Below are 26,949 nucleotides of genomic sequence, written 5' to 3'. Positions count from 1 at the left end.
TTACTATTATTATTAAAATTATTTACCCAGGATAGCCTCTTCAGTTTCAATTGGTACTGCTATCAACGACAGTCCTGCAAAGGGGTCCTAGTACATTTAAAGCTTCCATTTGAGCTATGAAAGATTCACACTTTTATAGCCTCTGGCATGGCCGGGGTTTGAACCCAAGACCTTCCGCACTGGAAGCGAACGCTCTACCATAAGGCTATCATGCGTAGAGAGAATTACATCAAAATACGTGCGCATCAGTCGGAAAGTGTCTTCATGCTACATGTTTGAAGCTACTGAGGCTTGGTCCTTCGAAATTTGGATTTCACCTGGTAATTGTGATGTAGTATAATAGTTTTCTTCCCGAGTTATAAAATTGTTTTAATCCTATTTGTTCCGAGTGTTTTATGAGAAACACTTGAAACTGAGACATGGGCTAAAACTTTATTCAGAAGAAGAAAGTTTCCTCAAAATATACTGAAATTAGCAATTTGTGAAATTTAATTCCGCGAAATTATATTTATTCTGACCTTTTCTATGAGATAAAAAAAATCATTTATATGACTTTTATCCTTATTTCAAAACCACGTGTTTCTTTATCAACGTTAAATTTCATTGAAACTTTACACGCCTTTTCAAGACCTCTCTGAACACATAATAAACAACGCCGATGCTCATCGCAAAAATTAATTATATAAATTTTTGAAGACATATAACCGGGTATGTCAAGATACAGTTGAAGTCTACTTTCCTTTGTCACGTGACCAAAATAAGTGAGCTAAATAAGCGGGAAAGATAAATTTAGTTTTGCAGTCGGTCGGGTCAAATCCAAATTTAGAAACTCAAACTGACAAAGAACAGCTAACTTTGAAAGAGGATCAAGCCCCTGTAGCTTCAAACGTGTCCCATGATGAAGACACCTTCCGACTGATGCGTACGATGCAATTTTACCTCCGTCTGTTCTTAGCGCCAGGATAACACAGTCACTCTTATGATGTAAATCTACCACATTAAAAATTTAACAGCAATGGCGTATTGAATTCTAAATATTACGAAAAAAATATTATACAACCTACATATTATAAAATACAGCACTTAAGGAATATATGCCACATAAATAAAAATAAAATTGCGCAATTTTTGTCTAAATTAATAATTAATAAACCAGACTGAGATTATTTTCTGGTGTTTGAGCATTACTAGAAGTCTCGTCGTCCGTCTGTTTAGGGTTAACAATGGCAACTACTGGCGCAGCATTTTGAACACTTTGTACAGGCGATTCTCTTGGTGTTGCAACATGGCCATTTATAGAACTCTGTTTCGTCATACGGTTATTTCTCGACGAATTTTCTTTAGGTAGTTCACTTGACTCGATGGTGTTCTTTATAGCAGCATGTTCATTGGGTGGAAGTGTTTGTTTGGTAGATATTTTTGTTGTATCGTCTTCCTCTTCGTCTAAGTTTGCCAAAAGGCTATTAGAAGGCACTGTGTTGAAAGGGGTTATAGGAAGTTGTGGAACGCTTTCTGAGAAGTTCAATGTCATTTCATCTAACGGTACTTTAAATGCAGCAGCGGGAATGCTACCTAAACTTTTTGATATGCACTGTTTACATCTACGAGATTGAGAATTATGTTCCCTCTTCAACACGCTCCCATTGCATTTACTGGATAATCCAGCACCTTCATCAGAATTGCTTGAGCAGTGGCTGCTTACGTTATTTTCACTAAGAATTGGCAAAGAGGACGTGCTTGATCGATTGCTATTTTCACCAGAGCGAATATCGACGGCGTTAGTACGTTGCAGCAAAAGATCAGGCGTCGTGGTGACGATAAACCGTGACGACGACGCTCTTTTTGGCGTGTCTGCAGGTACTTTTAGGTTACTTTCAACACCTCCTATAGAACTGTCAGTTGATTCGTACATCAATTTTTCTAGCCGTTTACTGACTTCGTCTGCGTGGAATGTCATACCTCGCTTACGATCGCGGGGACTTGACATATATTCATCTCGACTTGCAAGCGGCTTGCTGTGTTGGATGTGAACAATTGGGATAGACTCGTGGGATAAATCCACATCTGAGTCTCCTGCATCACCTGATTGGTTAAAATGTTCGTTTGGGTGACCATGCTCATCATGGTGATGGTGACGATGATGATGATGACCGTCATGAGAACGACCCTTCTTTTTATTCGTTAATAGTTCAATGATGCTGTCCAGTTTTGAATCCAGGTTGTCGACCTGGTGAGTAAAAGAAATATTTCATACATTTCTGTCTTCGTGCGTAGAAACATTTTCCTGAATTTATATCTGTATCAGGAGCTTATTTTTACAATTTCATGGGGATAAAAGGATCCGGAATCCCCAGAGGGTAGAACCTTGGACACAGGAATATCTCATGTGACGATTCAGGTGGTTCATTTGGATTGTGCATCTAGTTCAGCATGGTTGACTTATACCTATTCTGGATAGCTAACTATTCACTTCTTTAAATGGAAAAACAAATATACAGAATATTTTAATATATGCGCAAAAAATTTTCGTTTCGGGGCAGAAAATTTGGCAGCATTTTCACTATTTTTGTGCCGCGGAAGGGATCGAATTGGAACGGAACGGAAATTTATAATTTCAATTTTTACTATTGCCTTAAAACAAATCGGAAAGGCATGAAAATTTATTTAACGAACTTGATTAGTTATTAATTCAGATTTTCGTTTGGAATTATCGGAAAAAGTTGGATTCAATTTAACTTTCATTCTGAACAAAACGGAGAAGAGTCACGTGTTTAAAAAATGAAAATTCGCCTCCACAGAGGTATAAATAAGACTACTTTATAATAACAAACAAAAAAAAAGAAAAATGCGATCAAATTGTTAAAAAATTTTCTTGCGCGGTAAGACAAATATGACAAATCCACGAGAACAGAGAATTCCAATACACCCAATGGTTTCGTATATAATTTATCGAAATATCTAGCTTCCATTCTTAGCAATACATAAAGAGTGGTCACTGTAACAACTCGAAATTTTTCGGAAATTATCAGAAACACACGGATTGAGGACGATGAGTGTATGGCATCATTGATGTTATTTTACTACACACAAATGTACCGATAAAGAAAACATGATGTACCATCAGGGAATCACTGTTGAATGATAATGAGTATGAGAGCAAAACACACATCCTTATGACAAACTAATATCCTTGATCGAAGTTGTGCTTACCAAACATGAATTTATTTGACGGTGTAACCCAATTTTTATGCAGGATTAGACTACATCTTAACCAACTGCAAACCACGATTCCAGGGTTTGGAAAAGATTTGTGGATAACATCTTTTTAATAATTAAAATAGCACATCTAGACTTATTTATGAAAATATTAAAAATTTACACACGAAAATGTATATTAAAATACTACGAGAAGAACGGCACGCTTTTTTTCTTAGACACTACAGTGTCCCGCGACGGTGGTAATTTATCAGTATCAGTATACCACAAACCAACTCATACTGATCAATATCTTCACTTCAATAGGCATGCTCGAGATGGTGGAAGGCAAGCTGCTGCACGTTGGTCAGAAAATACTGATCCCACTGTATATAGACGCGTTCGAGATGATGAAATGCTAGCTGCTGCACCTTGTTTAGAAAATACTGATCACACTGTATATAGACGTGTTCGAGATGATGAAAGGAAAGCTGCTGCACGTTGTTAAGAAAAAAGTCTGATCACGCTGCTAATAGACCTGCTCGAGATGCTAAAGGGAAGCTGCTGCACGTTGTTTAGAAAATACTGATCACGCTGCTAATAAATGTGTTAGAGATGCTGAAAGGCAAGCTGCTGCACGTTGTTTAGAAAAAAATACTGATCGCGCTGTGAAAAGAAGTGCTCAAAATGCTGAAACGCAAGCTGTTGCTTGAGGTAAAGGCAAAATGTTGAACAGGTTGTAAATAGAAGACGAGCAAATGCACAACGAAACGTTGCTGTTCATGCTCGCAGAAACGCCCCGTACTATAATGTTGCACGTCAACATTTATTGCCTAATATTTATTATTTAGGTGTTAAAAATGTGAGTATTGTCAAGCTGTAACGTCTAAAAATGAAGAGTGGTTTCAATGCTGCCATAAAGGTAAAGTTGTGCTCGATAATTTGTCTCCTTACCCTAAGAACCTCAACTGTTTTTTTTTAAATTTGCTGTCATCAAAATTCAAATGACGGATTATTTTTATTTCTTTTTGGCCTAAGTGGATTTTTCCACAGGCCTCTTCGACTAGTATTTGGATAAATCCTCTTTTTTTACCCTGTCTAAAATTAGCTACCAAAACTTTCTTTTTCTACTGTCAAGTAACCCTGTCTTTTTGCTTTGCTTCTTTTCAATTCCTTGGCACAAATAATTATCGTTCGCAAACATCTCACCCGCATCCCCAGTCTCGTGTTCCACCTTCTAAAGTCTCTGCATCCCAGGTTTTATTTTCCCTTGAAATGCGCATTAACCATTACAGGATAAAACCGCTGAAACGTTTTATCTTGTATTACTGTCCATTAAGGGAACAATTTTTGTTAAGATTTTTTCCGAAAATATCTGGTACGTTAGATTTCTTGCTTAGTTCTGTCGTAATCAGAACCCCGAATAAATTGCACAAACACTAGCAATTTTTGTTCCCTCTGTGTAAAAGCCTGCTTAAACTATAAATATCCCTTGTATTTTTGTCGTTCCAAAATCCGGTAAGGTTCCAGGTTCCGGGTTCCTACTGTAAGATATAGGTCAATACAGCCAAAAAAAATACAAGCGTCAGCACCTTATGTTCTACTGCACCAAGTCTTGCGTTTAAAGTACGCCGTGGATCAATTGATTCAGATTCTAAAATACAGAATACTATGGATATGTTGTGTTTAACAAAAAAAAGGTATATAGAATAACAGAATTGCAGCGGAAACAAACAAATTCTCCATACACAAATCACACAATGTGTTTGTATTGGGGGAAAAGAAGAACGTTAATAAAGTTTCGCCCAACACAATGGCCATCGTCTGACACTGAAGATATTTTACATTTTTTATTGACTGGAACAAATCAGGATATAAAATGAAGTTAAAATAAAACTAAAAATTTCGCTATTGTATTTTAATTGGTCGTGAGAGTTTTATAACCACCACAAATGTAATTGCTTTGTTGCAATTTAATTTACCACGTAGGTTCCGGGCAATTAAACATTGTCATTGTTGTCGATTTCGTTTCATTTTATTTGCAGTGTAATAAAAGAAATTAACAACACATCCTTTTGTGACCAGAAATACTTTAAAATTGTTAATTCCACGGTTCAAAAAACTAGTCTATTATAATAATACGGAAATTTTGTCTGTCTGTCTGTGTGAAACAAGCAGTCGATTATATATTTTTTACGTTTTTAATTGGCTAGAATAAATCACGTGATAAATTAAAGCAATTTCATTAGATACAGAACCTTATCAAGGATATACTACATAGCATTTCTCGCAAGGCGAGTCTCGGGCTTCCTACCGACAGACCTAATTTACAAAAACTTACCTCGTATGCCCAAAGTAGATTCCAATCTAAAGAAAAGAAAAGATTCTGTTAAAAAATATATAATGTCGAAGCAGACTTAAATAAACTATGATATCTATTAACTGCAAACAAAAAATGTTGGCAGTTAAAAGAAAAAATATAAAATATTTTTTTCAAACTGCTGGATTATCTACAAAAAATTCCCGTTACCACTAGCAGCTATCATCTTTCGATAACAGACAGCGAACAGTATAGCATAGACTAGTTGGTTAACCCGGGGTGGGTTTGAGCAATTTCTAATAACTTGTTAAGCCATCATCAGGTGGAATTAAAATTGTTGGAAAAGATATCAGTCGAAAAAAAAAATAACAAAGTTTTTAAAAAATTGAGCATTTAATCTTCAATATATATAAATTTTAATTTCCCGCGGGCACGTTTCCAGCGTCATACCAAATAACGTCTAAAAAAGGTTGAGTGAAAAATAATTCGAGTTAATGCGACCATTTTTAAACCTTTTTACTGTAATTTTGAAATGTTCCCTGCATTCGTGACACTCTCAGACTACTTCAAAAAAGTTACTGGGAAATTAAAACGTTCTAATTTTAAAAAGAAAAGTTACTGGAAAATAACAAAAAATCAAAGTGAATTTTTTAAAAACACAGTGACCATGACATGCATTGATGGGTCATTACTGACAACATCAAAATTCACGACGGATGTTTTCCATTGGTTATCTGCCTAAGCAACTAGTTTATTAGAATAATAGGTTAGCTTATACGTCGGTCTGATTAATATACTTCTGGTGTAAAGTTTTTAAGTCTGGAGGGGTTATTGATGACGTCGTTAAAAATCAAATGACAGATATTTTCCATTTTTTTTCCTGCCTAAATGGATTTTATCGACTAGTAAGGTACGGTTAGTTCGGGATAACCTTGTCTCAATTATTGAATATACATTGCAAGAATTTTACCACCCTTAATAAGGAAGCGTGAAAATCAAATCAAACTGTGAGATCTGTTCTGGCATACCAAGACATAAATATCTTACAATTCGACTATGCTGCCGCCCCAATATGGAGCGGCAATTAAATAGCTTCTGTTAGAAAGTGACGAAAATGAATGAACATCTATCTCCAATTACTTTACCTTAACTGAAATTTTTTGATGAATCCAAACATTTCCATCTGACCTTCAGTGTATTGTTCGATTACATCTTTTACATCATATGGTCGACATTCTTCCTATGGGACAAAACATTACAAACCTGGCATAATAGCCACATTGTTTATTTTGACTTATAATCATGGACAAAATATGTTAAAAACAAGACAGCTTATCCCCAATCTCATCTCATTTCTTTATTATATGCTCCCATTTTAAATTTGCCCAATTTCACATCCGACTTAGGATTTAGATTTTCGGTTAAATCCATTCTCGAAAACAGCATTAATTGTTGCTGACCACCGCACAACCATTTTTTCTGATATTTAAGACCTTTATGAACCTCAACGTGGATTATTTTGTTATGTGGGCGTGTTAAAAAATCCGCTTATTTGGAAGTACCACAGTTTTCTTAACCTGTATTCACTTGAGAAAGAAACAGAGAAAGCATATAGGATAAATCTAAATATATAGGATTACATATTTAGATAGGAATATATATATAGAATTTACTAGATAAATCTTTATGTCTGTACAGCAAAATGCCTATATTTTGGCACACATCTATAGGTATTTCTTTATAATACACAGGGTTGTGCATTCACACAAATCAGAGAACCAAAAGTTGTTTGGTTTTCCCTCTTAATTGTTGTTTCACGACTTAGATGGATGGTGATTTTATTAGTTTGTAAAACGAAGCAAACCATTTAATCAGTCAGAGATTAATGAAAAGACACCGAACGGTTTGATGTTGGATTGTGAAAACAAATTTTTCGGTTAAGGGTCAAGGTGTAAGCTTGATCTTGGGTTTGTTGTTTTTCCTTTATATATTATTCAAGAGGGTTTCCAGCTAACTTCGTGGTATTTTGCACACCAAAATATATAAGAAAAGCAAGTTCATGGGCTCTCTCTTGTACAAGTAAAATCCTTAGTCACTCTTCTACTTACACCACTGGATAGAGCTTAAATGATAAAATAATAGTATTATACTAGTCTATAAAGCCCATGGAGAAATCCACTTAGGCAAAAGGTCAATAAAAAGAGAGTTTGTTTAGATGTTTTGCTGACGTCAGCAGTGCAGTACAGATAAAAAAATTCGCGAAATTTGTTTATTCGTTGTCTGTTATGTGTAGAGGTGGAAATGCTGGTTAAAATAATGTACAGGATAATATGTTCTCGACGAACGCCCAAGGAGATATAAGGGATTAAAAATTTTGCTGACGTCAGCAAAGACCCGTCAAAACCTTAAAAATTTTTTTAGGAATTTGTATACCTGTTATACCTTCATCGTATAGATCTTGAAACGCTGATCAAGAAAATGTATAGGATCATGCGTCTTTGACAAATGGTTGCAGAGATATTAGGGTTTAAAGGTTTTTTGTTGACGTCATCAACCCGCCCATTCCGAAACGGATTTGGGGACCTAGGTTGGGGAAAATTACCCAAATTGGTCCTAGGTGGTCCCTAGTTACCCACGCGGTGAAAAATCATTGACGTCACCACCTTGTTTCCAAGTTATTTGGCCTCAAATTTTAAGTGCACTGTAATGGCTTCATTAATTTAATATAGGATATTGACGTTAAAGTAGTGTTATTGACGTCGCGCCGTAACGTCATAAAGTTTAACATTTAAAACATAATTTTTTCGGCGACTTCAAAGAAAATTTCGGCGATATTAAAGGAAAATGAGGATATCCACTATGACCGTCACATACACTTCTTATTATTATAAGAGTCTAGTCGGTAAGGCCCGTGGAAAAATCCACTTAGGCAGGATAACAGAGAAAAACAACCGTCATTTAAATTTTGATGATGTCAGCAGAGACATGTCAGAACACAAAATTTTTTTTTTCAGAAATGTGTATGCCTGTTGCCTTCATCATATAGATCTTGAAACGATGATCAAAAAAATGTATAGGATCGTGTACCTGTGATAAACGGATGCAGAGATATTAGGGTTTAGAGGATTTTTTATGACGTCATTAACCCGTCCATTCCGAAACGGATTTGGTGACCCAGGTTTGGACAACTTACCCAAATTGGTCCCAGGTAGTCCCTAGTTACCCACGCAGGAGATGACGTCAGTTATTTCCACCCGTTTCCAAGTTATTTAGCCTTAGATTTAAAAGTGCAATGTAATGGCTTCACTAATCTTAATTAACTTTCCTTTGACGTCAATACTATTTTAACGTTAAAGTTTGGTAAATTACAGAACAATTTTATAGGCGATGTTTTATAGAATTTGTTAAAGGAAATTGTGAAGAATATAATCCACTTTGCAAAAGTCACAGACAGACAGAACTGGCGTATTATTATATAGACTAGTCGATAAGGCCCGTGGAAAAATCCACTTAGGCAGGATAACAGAGAAAAATAACCGTCATTTAAATTTTGATGACGTCAGCAGAGACATGTCAGAACACAAAACTTTTTTTTTCAGAAATGTGTATGCCTGTTGCCTTCATCGTATAGATCTTGAAACGCTGATCAAGAAAATGTATAGGATTATGTACTTTTGACAAACGGTTGCAGAGATATTAGGGTTTAAAGGTTTTTTGATGACGTCATCAACCCACCCATTCCGAAACGGATTTGGGGACCCAGGTTTGGGAAACTTACCCAAATTGGTCCTAGGTGGTCCCTAGTTACCCACGCAGGAGATGACGTCAGTTATTTCCACCCGTTTCCAAGTTATTAAGCCTTAAATTTAAAAGTGCAATGCAATGGCTTCACTAATCTTAATATACTTTCCTTTGACGTCAATATTGCTTTAACGTCAAAGTTTGCTAATTTAAAGAACAAATTTATAGGCGATGTTTTATAGACTTTATCAAAGAAATTTTATCCACTTTGCAAAAGTGACAGACAGACACACTTAGCGTATTATTATAAGAGACTAGTCGATAAAGCCCGTGGAAAAATCCACTAAGGCAGAAGAACGGAAAAATAGGTTGCTTTAGATTTTTTGCTGACATCAGCAGTGCATACACAGAAGGAAAATTGGTGAAATTTAGTCATTCGTTGTCTGTAATGTATAGAGTTGAAACGCTGGTCAAAATAATGCATAGTACCGTATGTTTTTGACAAACGCCTAAGAAGATATAAGGGCTTAAAAACTTTGCTGACGTCAGCGAAGTCCCTACCAAAAGTTCCAAAAAAACTTTCTTTACAAATTCGTACACCCGTTGCATTCATCGTATAGATCTTGAAATGCTGATCAAGAAAATGTATAGAAACATGAACTTTTGACAAACGGTTGCAGAGATATTGGGGTTTGAAGGTTTTGTGATGACGTCATCAACCCGTTCATTCCGAAACGGATTCAGGGACCAAGGTTTGGGAAACTTACCCAAATTGGTCCCAGGTGGTCCCTAGTTACCCACGCGGTGAAAAATCATTGACGTCACCACCTCGTTTCCAAGTTATTTGGCCTCAAAGTTTTAAGTGCACTGTAACGGCTTCATTAATTTAATATAAGATATTGACGTTAAAGTAGTGTTATTGACGTCGCGCCGTAACGTCAGAAAATATAACATATTAGACATGCATTTTTCGGTTACTTCAGAGAAAATTTCGGTAACATCAAAGGAAAATGAACATATCCACTTTGCCTGTTACAGACACACGGAACTGGCTTATTAATATATAGATATCAAATTTACTTACTGCGTTACAGATCAAGTTAAATGTCCCAAATCAACCTAATCAACCAGCTTTTTTGTGTTAAATTTTATTACATAAATGTAATCATTTGAAACTTGTTTTGAAAAGTTGTATGGTTCTCTATTTTACAATTTGTCGTTACAGAGGTTTTGAAATATGGATACATGCCCTTAACATGTGGTGACTTAGCAAAATTTGGACATTAAGCCATTTACAGTGCAACATCAAAACCGGTTGGTATATATATATGTAATATATAATATATTTATGATTTAGATAATTTAACCCAGTAAAAATTTTTTGTATCATAATGCCGGAATGATATACCTTACTACACGAAATTAACGCTGTGTGGTTATTACCGCGGTTGACTTCCAGCCGTGTTAATAGAAACCGCCCTTAATTTCTAGTCTGTGTTAATTAAACCACCCTTAATTTCTGGTCCGTGTTAATTAAACCACCCTTAATTTGTGATTTAAAAAAAAAAAAAAAAACGAAAAAAAATTAAAAACTGCCTAATGTATACACACATTATTATATACATCATATATATACATTTTTTGACCTCAAATTTAAACTTTAAGGCTATTTCTCACAGAGGTATGTTATCCTGAAAAGAACAAGACGGATCCTACATTTTAATAAATTCTCAACAAAAAGAAATACTAATTATAACTAATGAGTAATCATATACATTCATTGTCACTACAATTTTCGCAATTACTTTCTTCTTCATTGTCACTTTCCATTTCCTCATCGTATCTGAATCTTCGATTTCATGGCCAACAAGTTCTTCCAAGATAGCTTTGGAGCCGTCGACATAATCCAAATACATTGGATATTGAAGTTCTGCTGTGTAAATGGAAAATTTTTGTATGTTCAGCCAGCTTACTTCTATTTTGATTTGTATTTCAAGCCCACCCTGAAGTAATGGGGATGGCCTCTGTTTTGCATCATTAACAAAAGCTTTGAATTTTGCTCCTCCTGCCATAGCATACCAAGTATAACGGGAAAGTTCTTACAATAAAAAGCATTGGAGTAAGGAAAAAGAAAGTATTCGCCTCATTGAGAAAGTCTTAGTGCCCTATGTAGAAAAAGTGAAAGATGCAAATCAGAAAACCCTTTTGATAGGGATGCGTTCAAAGCCCAATCTACTAATCTCAACACAGCGTCGAGTGCGTTATGGACCCTAAAAACATGACGCATCTGTTACAACATCTAGATTTAACGACCAATGGTAGTTTGAAGAAGTTAGAGAAGAGAGCCTTGAGCAAGTACTTTACGTCTTCGATAATGTCAGCCCTTCGTGAAAAACCGAACCGCAATGTACTTCAATCAAAGTAGAAGTAGGTTGAAACCGTATTATGCCAAAGTGATGGTCGAGGCATACAAGTTTCTCCAATCAAAAAAAGTAGTATTATAAAAAATGGTTGGCAGAGTGCTGGTATTACCGCCGTCATTGAAAATACTCGTGAAGTGGGTACAAATTATATTCATTTGAACCCATTCGATGCTATGAAGTAGACATTTCTACTAACTTTTACATTGAATTGTTGTTGAATAAAAAATGTTTAGTTACATGAAAATTGTCAAAACTTGTCTTTAACCGCGTTAATTTCCACACACTTAAACTAGGTCTTCTCAAGCAACCGCATTAATTAATGACCTGTTATTTTTAACCACGTTAATAACCACACAGCGTTAATTTCGTGTAATAAGGTGTATAATCATATATTATTAAATTTAAATTATATATATAACATACATACTACAAACTTTCAGATCTAATAAAAATCTAAGGTTACACTTACCCTGAATTTCCTTATAGCTACACGAAATTTAATTTTCCGGATAAAACGAATTGCATTTTTCTCATATTCAGTCAACCTAAACGACAACCTAGGTGAGTCACATATCATAAAACTTTTACATATGATAGTTGACTAGGCTTAACAGTATCACTTACGGTTTAAAATGAATATCTTGTGTGCTGTTATAAAGACCTGCGTTTCTGGTATCAAAAACACCTGAAATAAAAATTCATTTTGACCTTCTTACAAAAATTTTTTTTGAATGAAAACAAAATATCGGCTAAAACTAGACTTACTTTCTCTATATTCAGGTGGTAGACTGACAATAGTAGCCTGGTTATCTTCGAAATTGCGCGGACCCACAAGTAAAAGATTCCCTTCCGACTGGCATCGGTCACGTAAATCCAAAGCAGAAGGTATAGTAGCACCTATAGAACTTCTTCTCGAGTTAAAACCATCTCCTTCTGCATATGTGTAGTTTCGTGTGGAATGAAATTTTTTACGTAGATATGACATGCTACGTCGACCACCAGTGGGTGATGCACCTGGACTACGAGAGTATGTGGAGTACTTTTTCTCTTTTAATGGGGCTAATACTTGGTGTGGTATCCACGTAGCTGGAAAATCGTCACTGCGTTGATTTGACACAAACCATTTCCATGAGTACTATAAAAACAAAAAAAGGTGAGAATACACAACAATGTTTTCCCCAATTCCTTGAATGAGTTTTTGTGTTATATTTTCGGTCTCTCTCAAACAAAAATATCTGGCACTTATTTTAATACGAAGGAGCTCCAAACAATTTTTTCAAAAAGAATTGCTGAAAAAAAAACTTTATAAAATGTTAATTTTTTTTTATAAACAACACTTTATATATATTTTGAATTTTTTTTATAAACGCTTTCAAATTACACAGGGATATATTTTAAGTTGACCACTTCTTCTGTATGCTTAAATATATTAAATTATTATAATATTATATATATATATTACTTAATTTATTATACTATTTAAAAAACAAATATACAGTACTGGCGAAAAAATGTGTTAGTTCAGTTCAAATTCCATCCTTACCATCAAAAACATTCATATACATCACACAAATCCATTTAAAAAAATGTAGACGCTATGACTAAAAATGTTAATCAATGAAATAGACAAATGAAATATAGCAAAAAAATATATTCTAATAATTTAAACTTAACAAGATTATTATGAAATGATTTTTGGCATGTGGTTTTCACCACTGGAAAGCATGAAACTTATAGTTTTTTAAAAATAGTATTACTTTCGATCAGACGCAGAGTGAAAGCAGTTAAATAAATAAATTAATAAAAAGGATAGAAAGTTCTACCTGTATGACAAGTGCTGCAGGGTATCTTCTTCTGTTGAAATGCTTTCGTTTCTGATTTTGTGCGACCTGGATTGCAAAACCAGATCCTAAGATGCCCTGAAAATAACCAAACACTCAGGTAAAGATACTAAATCTTTATCATAATAAGCCAGTTTCGTATGTGGCAAGTATAGTGGGTTTAACTATGCAAGACTTGTAAAAACACTTAAAACATTCACAAAATAGGTACTGGTCTTTCAACAAATGTATCAAATTAGAGTTGTCACTCTTTTTACCAATTCAAATTTGAAATTTAAGGATTTTGATAAACATGTACAAGCGTTTTTGAGCAAATGATTTTATTTTTTAAAAAATAAAAATAAAATATTATGTTTTAAAGAAATTGAGAATATCTGCAGATATTTTAGTTTACGCACAATGTATCATTTTATGCATTTTAAAATAAAAAACCTGTGAAAAAATATATGTTAGTAAAAGGAAAATTGAGGAGATTTGAGTAGAAAGTTGTTGTTATTAGAGAAATTTGAGAAGTTTTGAGGTGTGGCAAACACTGCACACATTTAATTTCATGAAAATAATTTTTTGCAAACAATAAATTTACTCACAGCAGGTAGGGCAAAAAATGCAGTGCCAACAAAAGCAAATACACATGTGAGAATTTTTGCGACCCAATTTTGAGGAGATATATCACCATAACCAACTGTCAAAAGAGTGATCTAAAAAAGATATATTTCAATGTATACTGTGACAACAATTCTATTCAAAATTCACTTAACAAAATATCTGAGGAAAAAAACCTTAAAATAATGTCCTTAAAGTTATTGTAAAATAGAAGAACATTACACACATGCAAGTAAAATTAAATTAAAAAAAATTGGAAAAGTTATCCAACTCTCATTACAAAAAAAACACATCACAAACACGAAGTTAGTCAAAGTTTCTTCAAAAGAAAAATCATCTTATCACAGAAACAAACAATTCTGTTTTTTTTTTTAAATTAGGTACAAACACGTTAAAATTTACATGTTTAAGTTATAAACATGCGAAAGAGAGTCAGATGAAAAAAAGTTGGCACCTACAATGGCGAAGTACATCCCTTCACCCAAATCCTTCATTTGAGCAGTGTCAGGCTGTTCATCACTCTTCTCAGCAAGGTAAACCAGAAATGAACATGCCACCAGTAAAATGAAACTCATATACCAACATGTCATCAATTCCTAGCAAAGTAAAAAAAAAAGAAAAAAAGAAAAAAGAGTTTATGATCCCACGTTTCCGAGTCTTTTTGTAAGTAATTTGACACTCTAAAACACAAAAAGACAAGTCAAAACGCAAAAAGAAAGGTCAAAATACGAAAACAGGTTAAAACAAAATTACACAAGTCAATTTATAGTAATGAGCACCTTAAATATAGTAATAATAAGCAGAATTTTTGCACAGCTCTATGTGTTTAAGAGCATATATCCACAAGAGTGATGAAACTGGCTTCCAAAATTGATGCTTAAACAATTCAGATGTAAATTTTAAAAAGTAAAGTTGGTGTAGTTTTAAATAATCGTCCCTAGATCACTCTATTGGTAATTTCTGAGCTTTTTTTGCCTTTTTATTTCAACTGGTCATTTTTTGAGATAAGCAAAGTTTTTAACTGGTTTGAAACATTCAACCTATATACTTTTGCCTGTAATTAGATAGAAACAGTATGTCAAAATACAAGCAGTCTGAAGAAAAAAATCGAACAACAATGTTTGAATGTTCTGGCTTGTCATTTAACTAAACAAAGTAAGCTTTTCGTGGAAATATTTCCAATCCACCAATTATTGAAATGCCCTTAATTGTTGATTTTCAATGTTTTTTCCACCCCTCTGTTTATTCCAATTTTATTGTTTATTCAATATTCTAGAGTACATGGGGAATGAAATTGATTGAATACAAGCTCATAAATTCCGGTATGGTCAAAATCTTGTACCTGTCTGTGTTCATACACCACATGGCTGACTATCTTGAAAGCTCCGCGTTGTCGGTCTAACCGTAGAATACGCAAGACTTGCAAAAAGCGCAGAAATCTAAACAAAACAAAATAATAGAAATATTTTATAAAAACAAGGCTAAAATTTATAGTGTGTTAAGAACATACTAAAAAGAAAATAATGTGAATGTAGAATCACTGAAGCATAATTACTTATGAACTTTTTTTTTTCCTTTTACTAATGCAAATGTTTTTTTTTTCAAGATAACTTTAACACTTTCCTTTATATATTCCCCTATTTTAAAAAAACAACTGGGATCAGAAATCAGGTCATTTCACTGGATCAATATTTCTTTTAAATCTGGTGGTCTGTATTTTATTTCTAGTATCCATATAACTCCTTAGTAACAACAGGAACCACCTGGTAACCAAACATACATGTAAGAAATAATTTTACAACTAATACAAATCTTGTCCTACATGCATGTCAGCACTTAAAGAAAAAAGAAGTAACCTAGATTGATAAAAAGCTCTTTTTTGTTATCTTTTCCTATAAATTTGACAAACGAATGGGGGTTTTCATCTCTTCTAATTATAGCTTTTCTAAACTATATAATTATATTATATCATATATTGATATAAACCACATAGAAACTCATTTTAAGCATATAATTCCTGCCATCCTAAAATTTTTCACAATAATTGGGGAGAGGTCACAGAATTTACACTGGTGGGAATCTTACTTAATAGAGAAGTCTCTTTCACAACACCTACCTGAACACCGACACACTGAAATAATTGGATTTATTCGATTGTGTTGTGGTAGCCACAACAACAGTCGTTGCAACAATCACAATGATGTCTAGAAGGCAAGAGCTAGCAGTCATTGAAAGAAAAAAATCATAGCATGCAAGGATAAAAGGTGGTTTTTATTCAGCACATTGGTTGGTTTTCATTTAGGGTATATACTTGCTAAACTTTCAAAACAAAACTAAAAGATGGCTGCTGCTATACAAGTTACAAAATAACAAATGGCTATTCCAATTATATATTAGCTTCAACTCAAACAGAATTGCACTGCCAGTTGATAAGTTTATTTCAAGTATATTCTTAATAACATAAATCTGTTGCAACATGACAGAGTATTGAAAACATACCTATTACCATGTATGGTTTTTTTATGAATCTCATTTTTCCCCAGAATCCCTTGTAATTACCATGACATGAACAGGACCACATGCGAAGTATATATTCCACACTGAACACGATAACAAGAGATATTTCCTATAAAAAGCAAATAACATTTCTTTGAAATTTTGATGGTTAAAGGTTTCTAAAATATAATAAAACAACTCTTATAACAGATAAAAAAAAATCAAATGTCTGTAAATTCCACTGACCAGATAGTAAACAGCATTAAGGATATTTAAATCTTCTTCAAAATCTTTCATTGTAATTATGACGCTTAAAAACAAACTTGCCATAATCAGCAAAAATCTAGAAAAAAGAAAAAAAGCCGTTAAAATATACAAATTATGGAAAATATTTCATCCTTAATTAGTTGCTAATTAAAATAACTATGCAGAGTTAACAAAATATGAGCAGTCTTTGGATATGGGTGGTTTGCACATAATTTTATTTGATCTGCAAGTTAGTTTAGCTACAACTTTTTAATTAAAAAGGTAAAACTTTGTTCATCATTAGACGTTTTGGTGTTTTTCCCATTTATTAATATAGTTAAAACTTGTTTCAAAATGGACAAATAAGTGGCTGATTGCTTGCTTATTTTACTCTGGTTTTTTTATACTTGTAAACAGAATTTAAAAACTCATCACAAAGATTCAACAGAAGCTGTAGATTCTCCTACACAATGCTAATCCAATATACAATAAATGCGTTACTTAAATCCCTTGCAGTCAAGTCAACTTACACAACTCCGTGATACAATACACCAAACCATGTTCTTGGTCTCTCAAGTAGATTAAAAACCTTGATTTGAATTTCTTTGTAACGTTTTCTTGTTTGCTGAAGTTTTTTTGCTTTTGCAACACCTGTCATCTAAACAGAAATTATAAAAACTTTACAAGCTTCTTGTCCACTTTCCATTTGGTATAGCATTATTTATGGCTGACCATCAAGCTAATTGAATAATTCACCATCGTTGGAAATACTCCTTAATCTACCTATTTGTGACTCTCTCTAGAAAAATTGACCGCTTCCCTATTCGTATTATTAAAATACAAAATATGGTTTTGTATTTTGTATTTCGTTTTTTTTTTAAATACACTGAAATAATATGTGTATTTTTGAAAATACGAATGTATTTAAAAAATATGAAATTTGTATTTAGTATTTTGAAAAGTATTATTAAAATAAGAATTTGTATTTAAAAATCCGAATACGGAAATTTGTTGTTAAAAAAGTATAAATTTCTTAGAGAGCATCACATTTTATTATAGGATTTGCACCAGGAATTGCAGAATCTTACTGTCACATTGTCAGACATTAGCATACCTTAAATATACTTTTATTGAAAACTCTTTTATAGCATACAATTTCCATAACCTTGGGCGAGGTGAACTTGATTTAGTATGTTATAACATTGCTCGTCAATTTTGATTTGAGAAAGTCAGCACACAAAATTTTGTTTCTATTTTACTCATACAGCGCCTAAGATAATGGCTGGTCAACAGTTACTGATTTCTTAAAATTGGAATTTGACCATCAGGATACAAAAACCAATAGTCAAATTGACCTGCAACTATTTATTCCTTCCACGATCGAGAACCAATCCCAGAATTTATGCAATAAAAAACTGATTGTTTATCAAGAGTGCATCTATACAATACAGCATGAAGTCAACAACCACAAAAACTCTGAGCAAAGAAACCAATTTTTATTTTATAAATATGCCGTTTTTTTCTTCATTAAACACATCTTTTTTTTATTTAATTTTAGAAATATTTTTTATACACTAATGTATATTTATTACATATCCCTGATAAAAAGTTATCAACCAATGTTAAAAAAAAGATTTTCCACTTTTTTGATTTTGTCTAAAATAGGTAGCCAAAGCATAAATCGTACAAAGAAAAAACTGAAGTTATTGTCTGTAAACTTGAATTTACTAGAAAAGAATAATTAATAATCGCAACCCTTGTAACTAGATATTTATACCTTTAAATGTCGATGTTATATTATTGACAAAGTATGTGCGCATTTTTGCATGGAATTTTATATTATCTTTAATACCATTCTCCCATAAATTTTAATTCCAGACTCCTGCTTATACTATGCATACATATTGTGTTTAAAATTTGACTGCCAAAAAAGACTTTTTAATTTAATTTAATTTTTAGTTTTTTCAGCGAGTGACCGCCTGTGATAAGATATTTATTTTAAACACTGTCATATATTTCTTTCACTTAATTTACTTTATGACAATTTGTTAATTGAATTGCCATCTGTGTAAAAGCACTGTTTATAATTTTTTTTTATAAAAAACGTGACAACAAGCTTCAGTTTAATACTACCTGTAGCTATGTTTGCCAAAGGATTCTAGTCAATAAATAAGATTCTCAGCTTTGCATCTAATTTCAAGCAAACAACATCAAACAAAGTAGAAAACAACATCAATGATAAAAATCAAGCTTTAAAAAATGCAAAAAAAAGTGTATAAACATAAGTTGCAAAAAATACCTTTTCCAATGTCAACAGTTCAATTCCTGACTGTGCATGTAATGGTATGTGTGTTCCAGGCAGTGTGAGCCTGGAAGGCTCTGAAAAATGCTGAACCAAATGATGCTTCATTGCATCTACACCAACCTCTTCCTCGTCATGAAATCTCTATTGAAAAATTGCATATATACTTTATTGAATAAATAAAATGATTGACAGAGAAGAATGACACGAACAAGTTTTTTTTACAAGATTAGATCAGGTGTAGTATTTCACAAATGCAGAATAAAGATTTAATATTATTATTTTTTTACATCAACTTAGTTTCTGTGTGCCTACCACCCAGTTGCCTAACATCCAAAAAGTATAATAACACAGTAACTGTGTCTATCTGTTTGTCATGACTTCTTCAAAAAGTGTGATTTTATGTCCATTTGTCTGCCGACAAATAACCCATTTCTTGAGGTTGATACATTAGTTAAGGTCAACATCTGATTTATAGTTAGTGAAGCCATCGCATTGCACTTAAGTTTAAGACCAAATAATTTGGAAACAGGTAGAAATAACTGATATCATCTCCTGTGTGGGTAACTAGGGACCACCTGAGACCAAAATAGGAGCAACCTCCTAAACCAATCCACCTATGGGGTTTAACGACACCATCAAAACATTTAAATCCCAATGCCTTTAAAGCTTTCATCAAGAGCACATTATTATATACATTTTTCATCAGCGTTCTAAGCCCTCCATAGAGTCAATTTGTTATTGTGGGCAGAAGTTAAAAGGAACTGAAAAAAATGAGTAAAAGTAGTAATATCAAATAATTACTTTTTATTAACAGTATAACAGAATTAAAATAAAAGAGGTTTATTTACTTGCTATTTTATCTATGGGTATCTCTTTCAGTTAAAAAAATACAAACAAAATCTACTTCCTTATTTTTACAGGGTGTTAAAGTAATATAAAAAATAAAATATATTATCACACAACAACTTACATTTTCGATGCACGCCATTTGAATTTAGAACTACTTACATTCAACTAAAGTTAATTTTATTTGTATTTTTGTTTATTTTCACACTTTTATTTGAATAACAAACAACACAATAACAACTCACCAAAGAAAAACACACTATTGCTCAAACTTCCTGCACAAGTCTTTCTATGGTTTCATTATACAAACTTTATCTCACATAGTGTTATGATAATACCACTTAAGTAATACAAAATTTTTAGTTTTAACTAACAAAATGCAAAAGCAATTTATACTTCTTGTGATCTTAGCTTGGACATCGTAAACACTGATGTGGATATCCATGCTAAGGCAAATTAGACAAACATGTTTGCTTGTATACCAGGGTAGACAACGAATTAGAATTTCAACAGTTTAAACCTCTTGATGAAAACGAATGAAGAGGCTACACACATTATGGCCCTGCACATCTTTTTGTTGTAGTCTTAGCTGTGGTTACAAAAGTTTTAAAAGATACAATGTTGAAATAACATTCATTATTATTTATATATATTTTTTTCTACATTAGTGACTGCATTTATCTGTATGTCAATATTACTCTTATTATTATTATTATTATTATTATTATTATTATTATTATTATTATTCTATGTAACTCTATACAATGTTTAAAGAAAAAACTAATTATAATATTTTCTTTTTAAGATGTGCGAAAGAATTGCAACAAAATTAATTTAATGCTATACATTTTTTATAAGAATACTAAAATTGGTCATTATTCTTCTATTGTTATTAACCTAAAATCTCTGCCTGCTATATTATAAAGCATATTCTTACATATAAAAAAAAACTTTTTTCAAACAATAATTGTTTGATCTTTGTTTCAAACTGACCTGATCAGATTTACATCTGCAAGTCAATCATAAATAAGCTGTCAAAACAAACTTAATGGTCTTGTCACAGGACAAAAATTACTTTCGAGAATATGCTTCCTGCTTCTTTTAAAAAGAATACACAGATTTAAATACTGAGAAAAAACATTATTTATTTTGTATCTCTGGTGGATTTTTGGTTATTTACCTGAGGGACTTGAATTGATATTTCATTCACGTTCATGATGCAGCACTTTTAACAACTTGTATGACACAAAAACTTTAAATACTAAAAGCATGCAATGTTCTTTCTTTTCAAATTAAATTAAGTAATTAATTCTTGTTACGTAATTAGTTTTAATTACAGCAAAATAATAGAAAATTTGAACTTAAATAATAAATATGCAATATCATTCAATTACTAGCAAAGATTGTTGAAATTCTTTACAAGATATTAAAAATATGTACTAACTAAATAATAAGTTAAAGTACTGTGCTATACACAAACCGTATATTATTCTTATTATACACAAGAAGTTAAACAAAGACCCCATACAGCTACCAAGAGTGTGTGTATGATTTGAAATGATTTCTATTGAAGTGATCATAGTACAGATAATTAAAGAATACTGAACAAGTGTTAAATTAAAGAAGAAAATTATTATTTTGATAAAACAGTGATAGACGTTGCTCAAAAAAGTTATATGCATTTTAGGCAATAAAACAACTTCCATGAAGCAAATTTCTTTTTCGGCATAATTTTCTTTATTTCAAAACCATTGCAAAAATATGTAAAGATATTCATCTTACTATGGTTTAAGCTGTGTTAGTATTTCTAATGAAAGATTAGACTTGTGTATTAGTTCTGTGGTGTATTAGCTTTGTGAGTGATAAGTGTGTGATGAGTTGATCATCTTAACAAAATTAGGACACACAGATATAAGACAATAATCAAAAAGTTGGTGATGAAATTTATCTCAGGTATGCAATAGTAATAGGAGGGCCGTGATAGAGTAGGGGCTGCAATAATGGTAGGGAGTTGGTGGATAATTTAAGTGAGGAAAACTTTTAGATTTTTATCAAAGTCAGTAAAATCTTTAAAACCAGTTAGTTATAAATTTTCATTAAGCACTAAGGGGAGAGCGATCACTCTTGCTCACGCAAAGACTCAACCAATATTGAGAACTGAGAAACTAGCTGAGCCATTAATTGGCTAAGCAACATCTATTCATCTCACATGGAAATCAATGTTATCTTTCCTGTTACTTACAGTAAAAAATAACCAAAATATATGAAAAAAGATAAGATAAAATAGATAAAAAAGATTTTGTAATAATATGCACTTATAAACTTATTCTATCTATTCCGGTTGCTTGCCCATTCTAAGTTATTGTAACCTTGGCTGAGCGATTTATCCTAGCTAAGATTACCCTGGGCAGCAATAACAAAATAACAAGAAATATATAGTTGAAGTAAAAAACAAACATCAAGCTTGTAGTAAAAAGAAAACCTAAAAAGAAATGTTGTACCTCTCCTAAAATTGGCTTGAACTTCACCATTATAATACTGTGTACAAAATAAAAAAAACTATGATTCAAGTAAAACACGCAAAGTATCAATAACGTTTAAAACTAAAGGTCAAGTGTAAAGGTCAACTTAACATTTTTTACACTTTACATTTGTGACATTTTGGCATTGCCGTTTTCTGTATACATAGAATCATTAAAATGATGACATTTAAAAGATGAAGTTTATGGCAGTTATAATGTTATAAAATTAGTAATTTCTCAGCAATTAGCACTGTCTAACGGCTTGTGAATTTACATTACCTTTTGTAAAGTTGAATAGGACAATTTGCATTAAAAAAATATTAAAAATAAAAAAAATCATATGCAATAAAAGAAAAAGATTTTTTTTAAAAAAATGCAAAGAACAATCACATTGTGCAAGTTATTAAAAAGATCACAGAACACATTTCTAATCACAACAAGTTAGAAAATTAAAGCTTATTCGTTTACAAGTTCAAATATGTAACAATAGTTCTTTTAAATGTGAAAAGAAACTTAGTAATTTTAAAGAAAGCAAACTCAAAAGTCGATGCATAATGACAGTACTGTTCTAATGGCATAGTAAAGAAGAAAATAAAATGAAAGTACTGTTCAATGGCATAGTAAAGAAGAAAATAAAATGACAGAAGGAAAACAGTAAAACCAACAAATCAATCTAATTGAGCCTTCATGTAGAATTAATTTATTTAGCATACCTTAGTTTTCTCAGAAAAATTCTGTACAGTTCAGGTAAAACTTACAAACACTAAAACTAACTATTTATTGGTGTTTTCTGTTAGTTAATATCTGCTAATTAGAAGCCTCTTAAGTATTTTAATGAATATAAAAGGTGCATTGTCCTTTAACAAAAAATATCATTATTAAACTTAAGGGAGTTCCATATTTTATCCCACCTTATATTTTAATTAAAACAATGGTCTAAAAGACATAATGGTTTTCAACAAGAAATCACAAAAGATCAATTTTACGCTAAACTGCCTTTAAATAGGAATGTGTATATTTTTAGCAAAATCTTAAATGGTTTTTAGTATTATGGACTTAGAAATTCCACTAATTATGCATGACTTCATGAACTATGTTTACCCTTCAGTTTGGCCTTTTGAACATTTTACATAAATTTTAATATTTAATTACTATAATTATGAATAATCATAATATTGCATAATTAGCAAAACTTAAGACCTGTATGTATCTCAAAAGATTAAAAAAAAGATTCCTAGACAACTACAATGGTCTTCCAATTCACGAGCTCAGCTTGTTCTATTTCCATTTGTTTCAAACATCCAAATTGATGCAAGCATTAAAATGAAGAAAACAAAAGAACCTCAAAAAAATTGTATTTTTAAATGTAGTCATGTATAATTTCTCTAATGCACTAGAGTAAAAAATATAATTATAACCGATAGTTTTAAAAAATGAAAATGTTCTGACTGCAGAGAGTGTGTGAAATAAGAAATTAATAATACTGTGGATAGAAGGTACTATATGAGCTTTTTATGAACATTTAAAAAACCTGAAAGTCTATAGTTCTTAAAGGTTACCTCCCAATAAAAAATAAGTCGAGCTCTAAAAGGTAAGAATATATCAAAGCCTAAAGGAAATAATTTTATAGAAAGAAGATAACTATATTTTTGAATTGAAAAAAAAATTGCAGAACTCACTTTTTCAGTTGGAAAATACTGATTCATGGAGGGGTATAGATAATGTGATATGGTCACCTAGAAGTATTTGCCATACACAATGAACAGCTATAGTGAACAGCTACAATGGTCATTTCTACGAAAAATACAAAATACAAATTGAATGAACTATACACTTGGAAATTTTGGGAAGAAGAGAGAGATTCCTAATTGTTCTACAGCTTTAGCCAGTAGAACTTTAAAATGGGTTTCCTTTTTTGTCGCCGTTTTTACTATCTAGACTAGTGAAGCACGGAAGGGTACCGGTCTAGTGTAGCGGTACGTAAATCATTAGATTTTGAAAACTGTCCTGTTGAACCTTGATCCTCCAAAGTTTAACGGTATAAAAGGTACAAAAACCTATTATTTTTTTACAAATAAATCATTTTGAATTATTATTTTATGTTCATTTGGTTTCGCCAGTTTCACCGAGCTACAATGGTCGTTTGTTAAATTTGTTTTGTGATCGGAAATTTTATGAAGCCAGATTCGTATTTGATTACAGGGAGTTTCAACAGACTAAAATTCTTTTTAAAAACCAGAATAAATCAAAAATAGTTGTTTTTATTGATTCTTACGTTTCATCTATTTTTTAAAAAAGCAGTGTTTACAAACTTGAACTCATTTTTCTACTTTCATATTTTCCTTTCGTCTTTAGCTGTGCTAGCTGAAAATAATTAATTATTAATAACGTGATCACTTTTCCTGCACAATTGGAATACTCCCCGGTAGAGGACTGTTATAAATCAGTAATACGCCGTAGAACTTCCTGCCCAAACGGCTGGTTTAATATATATATATTTGTAGAAAATAGTTGGGAAAGTTGTATATACCAAATGTCAATAAAAAAGTAAAGAATATAGTAGACTAAGTAGAAAATGTGAGATATCTTTTTACATACCAACAAATGATATACATTTATAAATAAAAAAACAGTCACAACAATTGGTTTATTCACATCGTTCACAAATACATACTGAAGCTACATGATATCCCACATCTTGCTGAAAATACACAGCATCAAGCTTCAGCATCCAATTCACCGTTAGATGTGATCCGAGATTGAAACCTGAAAAGAGGATGAGCAAAAGGTAAAGGTTGCTGATATTTTACAGCACATTTCTTTCTACGGAAAAAGAAGTCTATCTCAAGATGCATTTAAAAAGTTCCATTTAAGATGCATTTGAGTCGCTTCTACATCTGTAAAAGGTCTAAAAGACGTCTTTAAAAAGACGCGTCGCAAAAAATTTCTTAAAAACGTCTAAAAGACGTCTTTGGAAAGATGTTTTTTAAAAGATGTCTAAAAGAGATCTTTTAAAATGCATCTTTGAAAAGACCTCTTTTAGAAATACAGCAGATGTATAAAAGAAGTCTTTTAGAGCTCTTTGTGCTGGCTGGGCTAGTAGCTTAACAGCGTCCACCTTATTTTTGCATCCCTTTGCCTACACACCAGTGTTCAGCCACAGCCAAAAAGGCATACCACTTAAAAAATAACATAGTTATCGCCATGCAATATCATGTATTGCTCCATAAGAAAACTGAGATTTTAAAATTTTAAAGCGCTGTCACAAAACTGGGATAACCAAACAATTCTCAGTAAAAAAATAAAACAACATGGAAGCACGATTTCTCCTTCAAGGTTAGATGGGGATCAAGCTCTTGATCAATACTTTTCTTGAAGAGCTGCAATTTTAAATAGACAAAACAAACCCAGGAAAATGGTCTCCCACGTGCTCCGCTTTGGAATGTTTGGTGAATTTGCACGAGTGGAGCGAACGGCAAGTTCGCAGCGAAATACTTTTGATTTCCACAAAACATGTGTGGTGAATTTAAAATGCTTAATTAAAGCAATCTTTTGGGCATTAAAAACAAAAAATGAATTTTTTTTTAAGTAATGAGTTTCACGAAGAGTGTTCTGATTTGCTAAAATTGTACAGGGAAATATTTCGCCGCTAAAAAGCGTACAGCGGAATGTTTCGCCGACGAAGCGAATTCGAAGCAAATCAAAACAAACGAACAAAATCAAAACAAACGGTCTTTTGGTGTTTCGTGCTGTTCCACCCAAGGTAGGGCGGCTGCCCAAAGTCGGGCATTTTAAAAAAATAACCCAAAAAGGGCAAAACTATGCAAAGTAAAACAGATTCTTTTATCAGTTAAAACTGCATTCCTTGCGTCTTAAAAAAACTTTATTAAACTACTTTACTATTTTTATGCCTAATTTAACAAAAATTCGCTCTTATGAACACATATTTAAGCAAAATTTAAACTTTTAATCTACAACTATATTTCAGCAAAAGCATGCCCAGAATAGAGTGGCATTGTAATATTGACGTTTTTTGACTAACTTAGGGCAGAAAAGCCACCCAAAGTAGTGCATTTTAATACTGACGATTTTTGATCGACTTAGGGCAGGAATAAAAGCCACCCAAAGTAGGGCATTTTAATATTGACGATTTTTGATCAACTTTGGGCAGGAATAAAATTTCTTTAGCGTAGTTTTAAATTTTCATACATTTTTAGACAAAAAAGTGTTTAAAATAAAGGAACAATGCCCTTCAATTTCTTTATATTCTCGCAGATTCTTTTCGAAAAGGTTTTAAGAAATTCACTAAACACCATACATGCTTTTTTGCATCATCATTAAGATTATATATGGAAATATTGGAAAAATATAAACTACCTGTTCTGTTGGCATACATAAAACGTTATGAAAC

General features: G+C 32.3%; 1 protein-coding gene across 8 annotated transcripts; it reads right to left on the bottom strand.

Moving 5' to 3' along the window:
- Positions 1-1,023: 1,023 nt before the first annotated feature.
- LOC130646924 (potassium voltage-gated channel subfamily KQT member 1-like) lies at positions 1,024-26,949 on the bottom strand. Of its 8 annotated transcripts, none has more exons than XM_057452591.1 (19): positions 26,916-26,949; positions 25,213-25,304; positions 24,218-24,274; positions 19,165-19,311; positions 17,396-17,523; positions 16,866-16,962; positions 16,623-16,749; positions 16,240-16,327; positions 15,466-15,562; positions 14,582-14,719; positions 14,108-14,218; positions 13,503-13,598; positions 12,445-12,814; positions 12,304-12,364; positions 12,149-12,224; positions 6,661-6,755; positions 5,537-5,562; positions 4,788-4,849; positions 1,024-2,227 (listed from the first exon to the last, which is right to left on the bottom strand). In XM_057452591.1, exons 1-19 carry the CDS (start codon positions 26,932-26,934, stop codon positions 1,145-1,147), a joined length of 2,970 nt encoding a protein of 989 aa, XP_057308574.1. In that variant the 5' UTR covers positions 26,935-26,949; the 3' UTR covers positions 1,024-1,144. The 8 variants fall into 8 exon arrangements, with proteins under 8 accessions (XP_057308574.1, XP_057308579.1, XP_057308575.1 ...); XM_057452596.1 differs by lacking the exon at positions 26,916-26,949 and adding an exon at positions 25,946-26,145 and having other exon boundaries at positions 24,218-24,332; XM_057452592.1 differs by lacking the exon at positions 26,916-26,949 and adding an exon at positions 25,657-25,928.

This window comes from Hydractinia symbiolongicarpus, chromosome 6, assembly GCF_029227915.1.
Source record: "Hydractinia symbiolongicarpus strain clone_291-10 chromosome 6, HSymV2.1, whole genome shotgun sequence".
In the NCBI taxonomy this organism is placed as follows: Eukaryota; Metazoa; Cnidaria; class Hydrozoa; order Anthoathecata; family Hydractiniidae; genus Hydractinia; species Hydractinia symbiolongicarpus.
The sequence above is the reverse complement of the archived record's forward strand: the minus strand, read 5'-3'. Positions and strand labels throughout refer to the sequence as shown.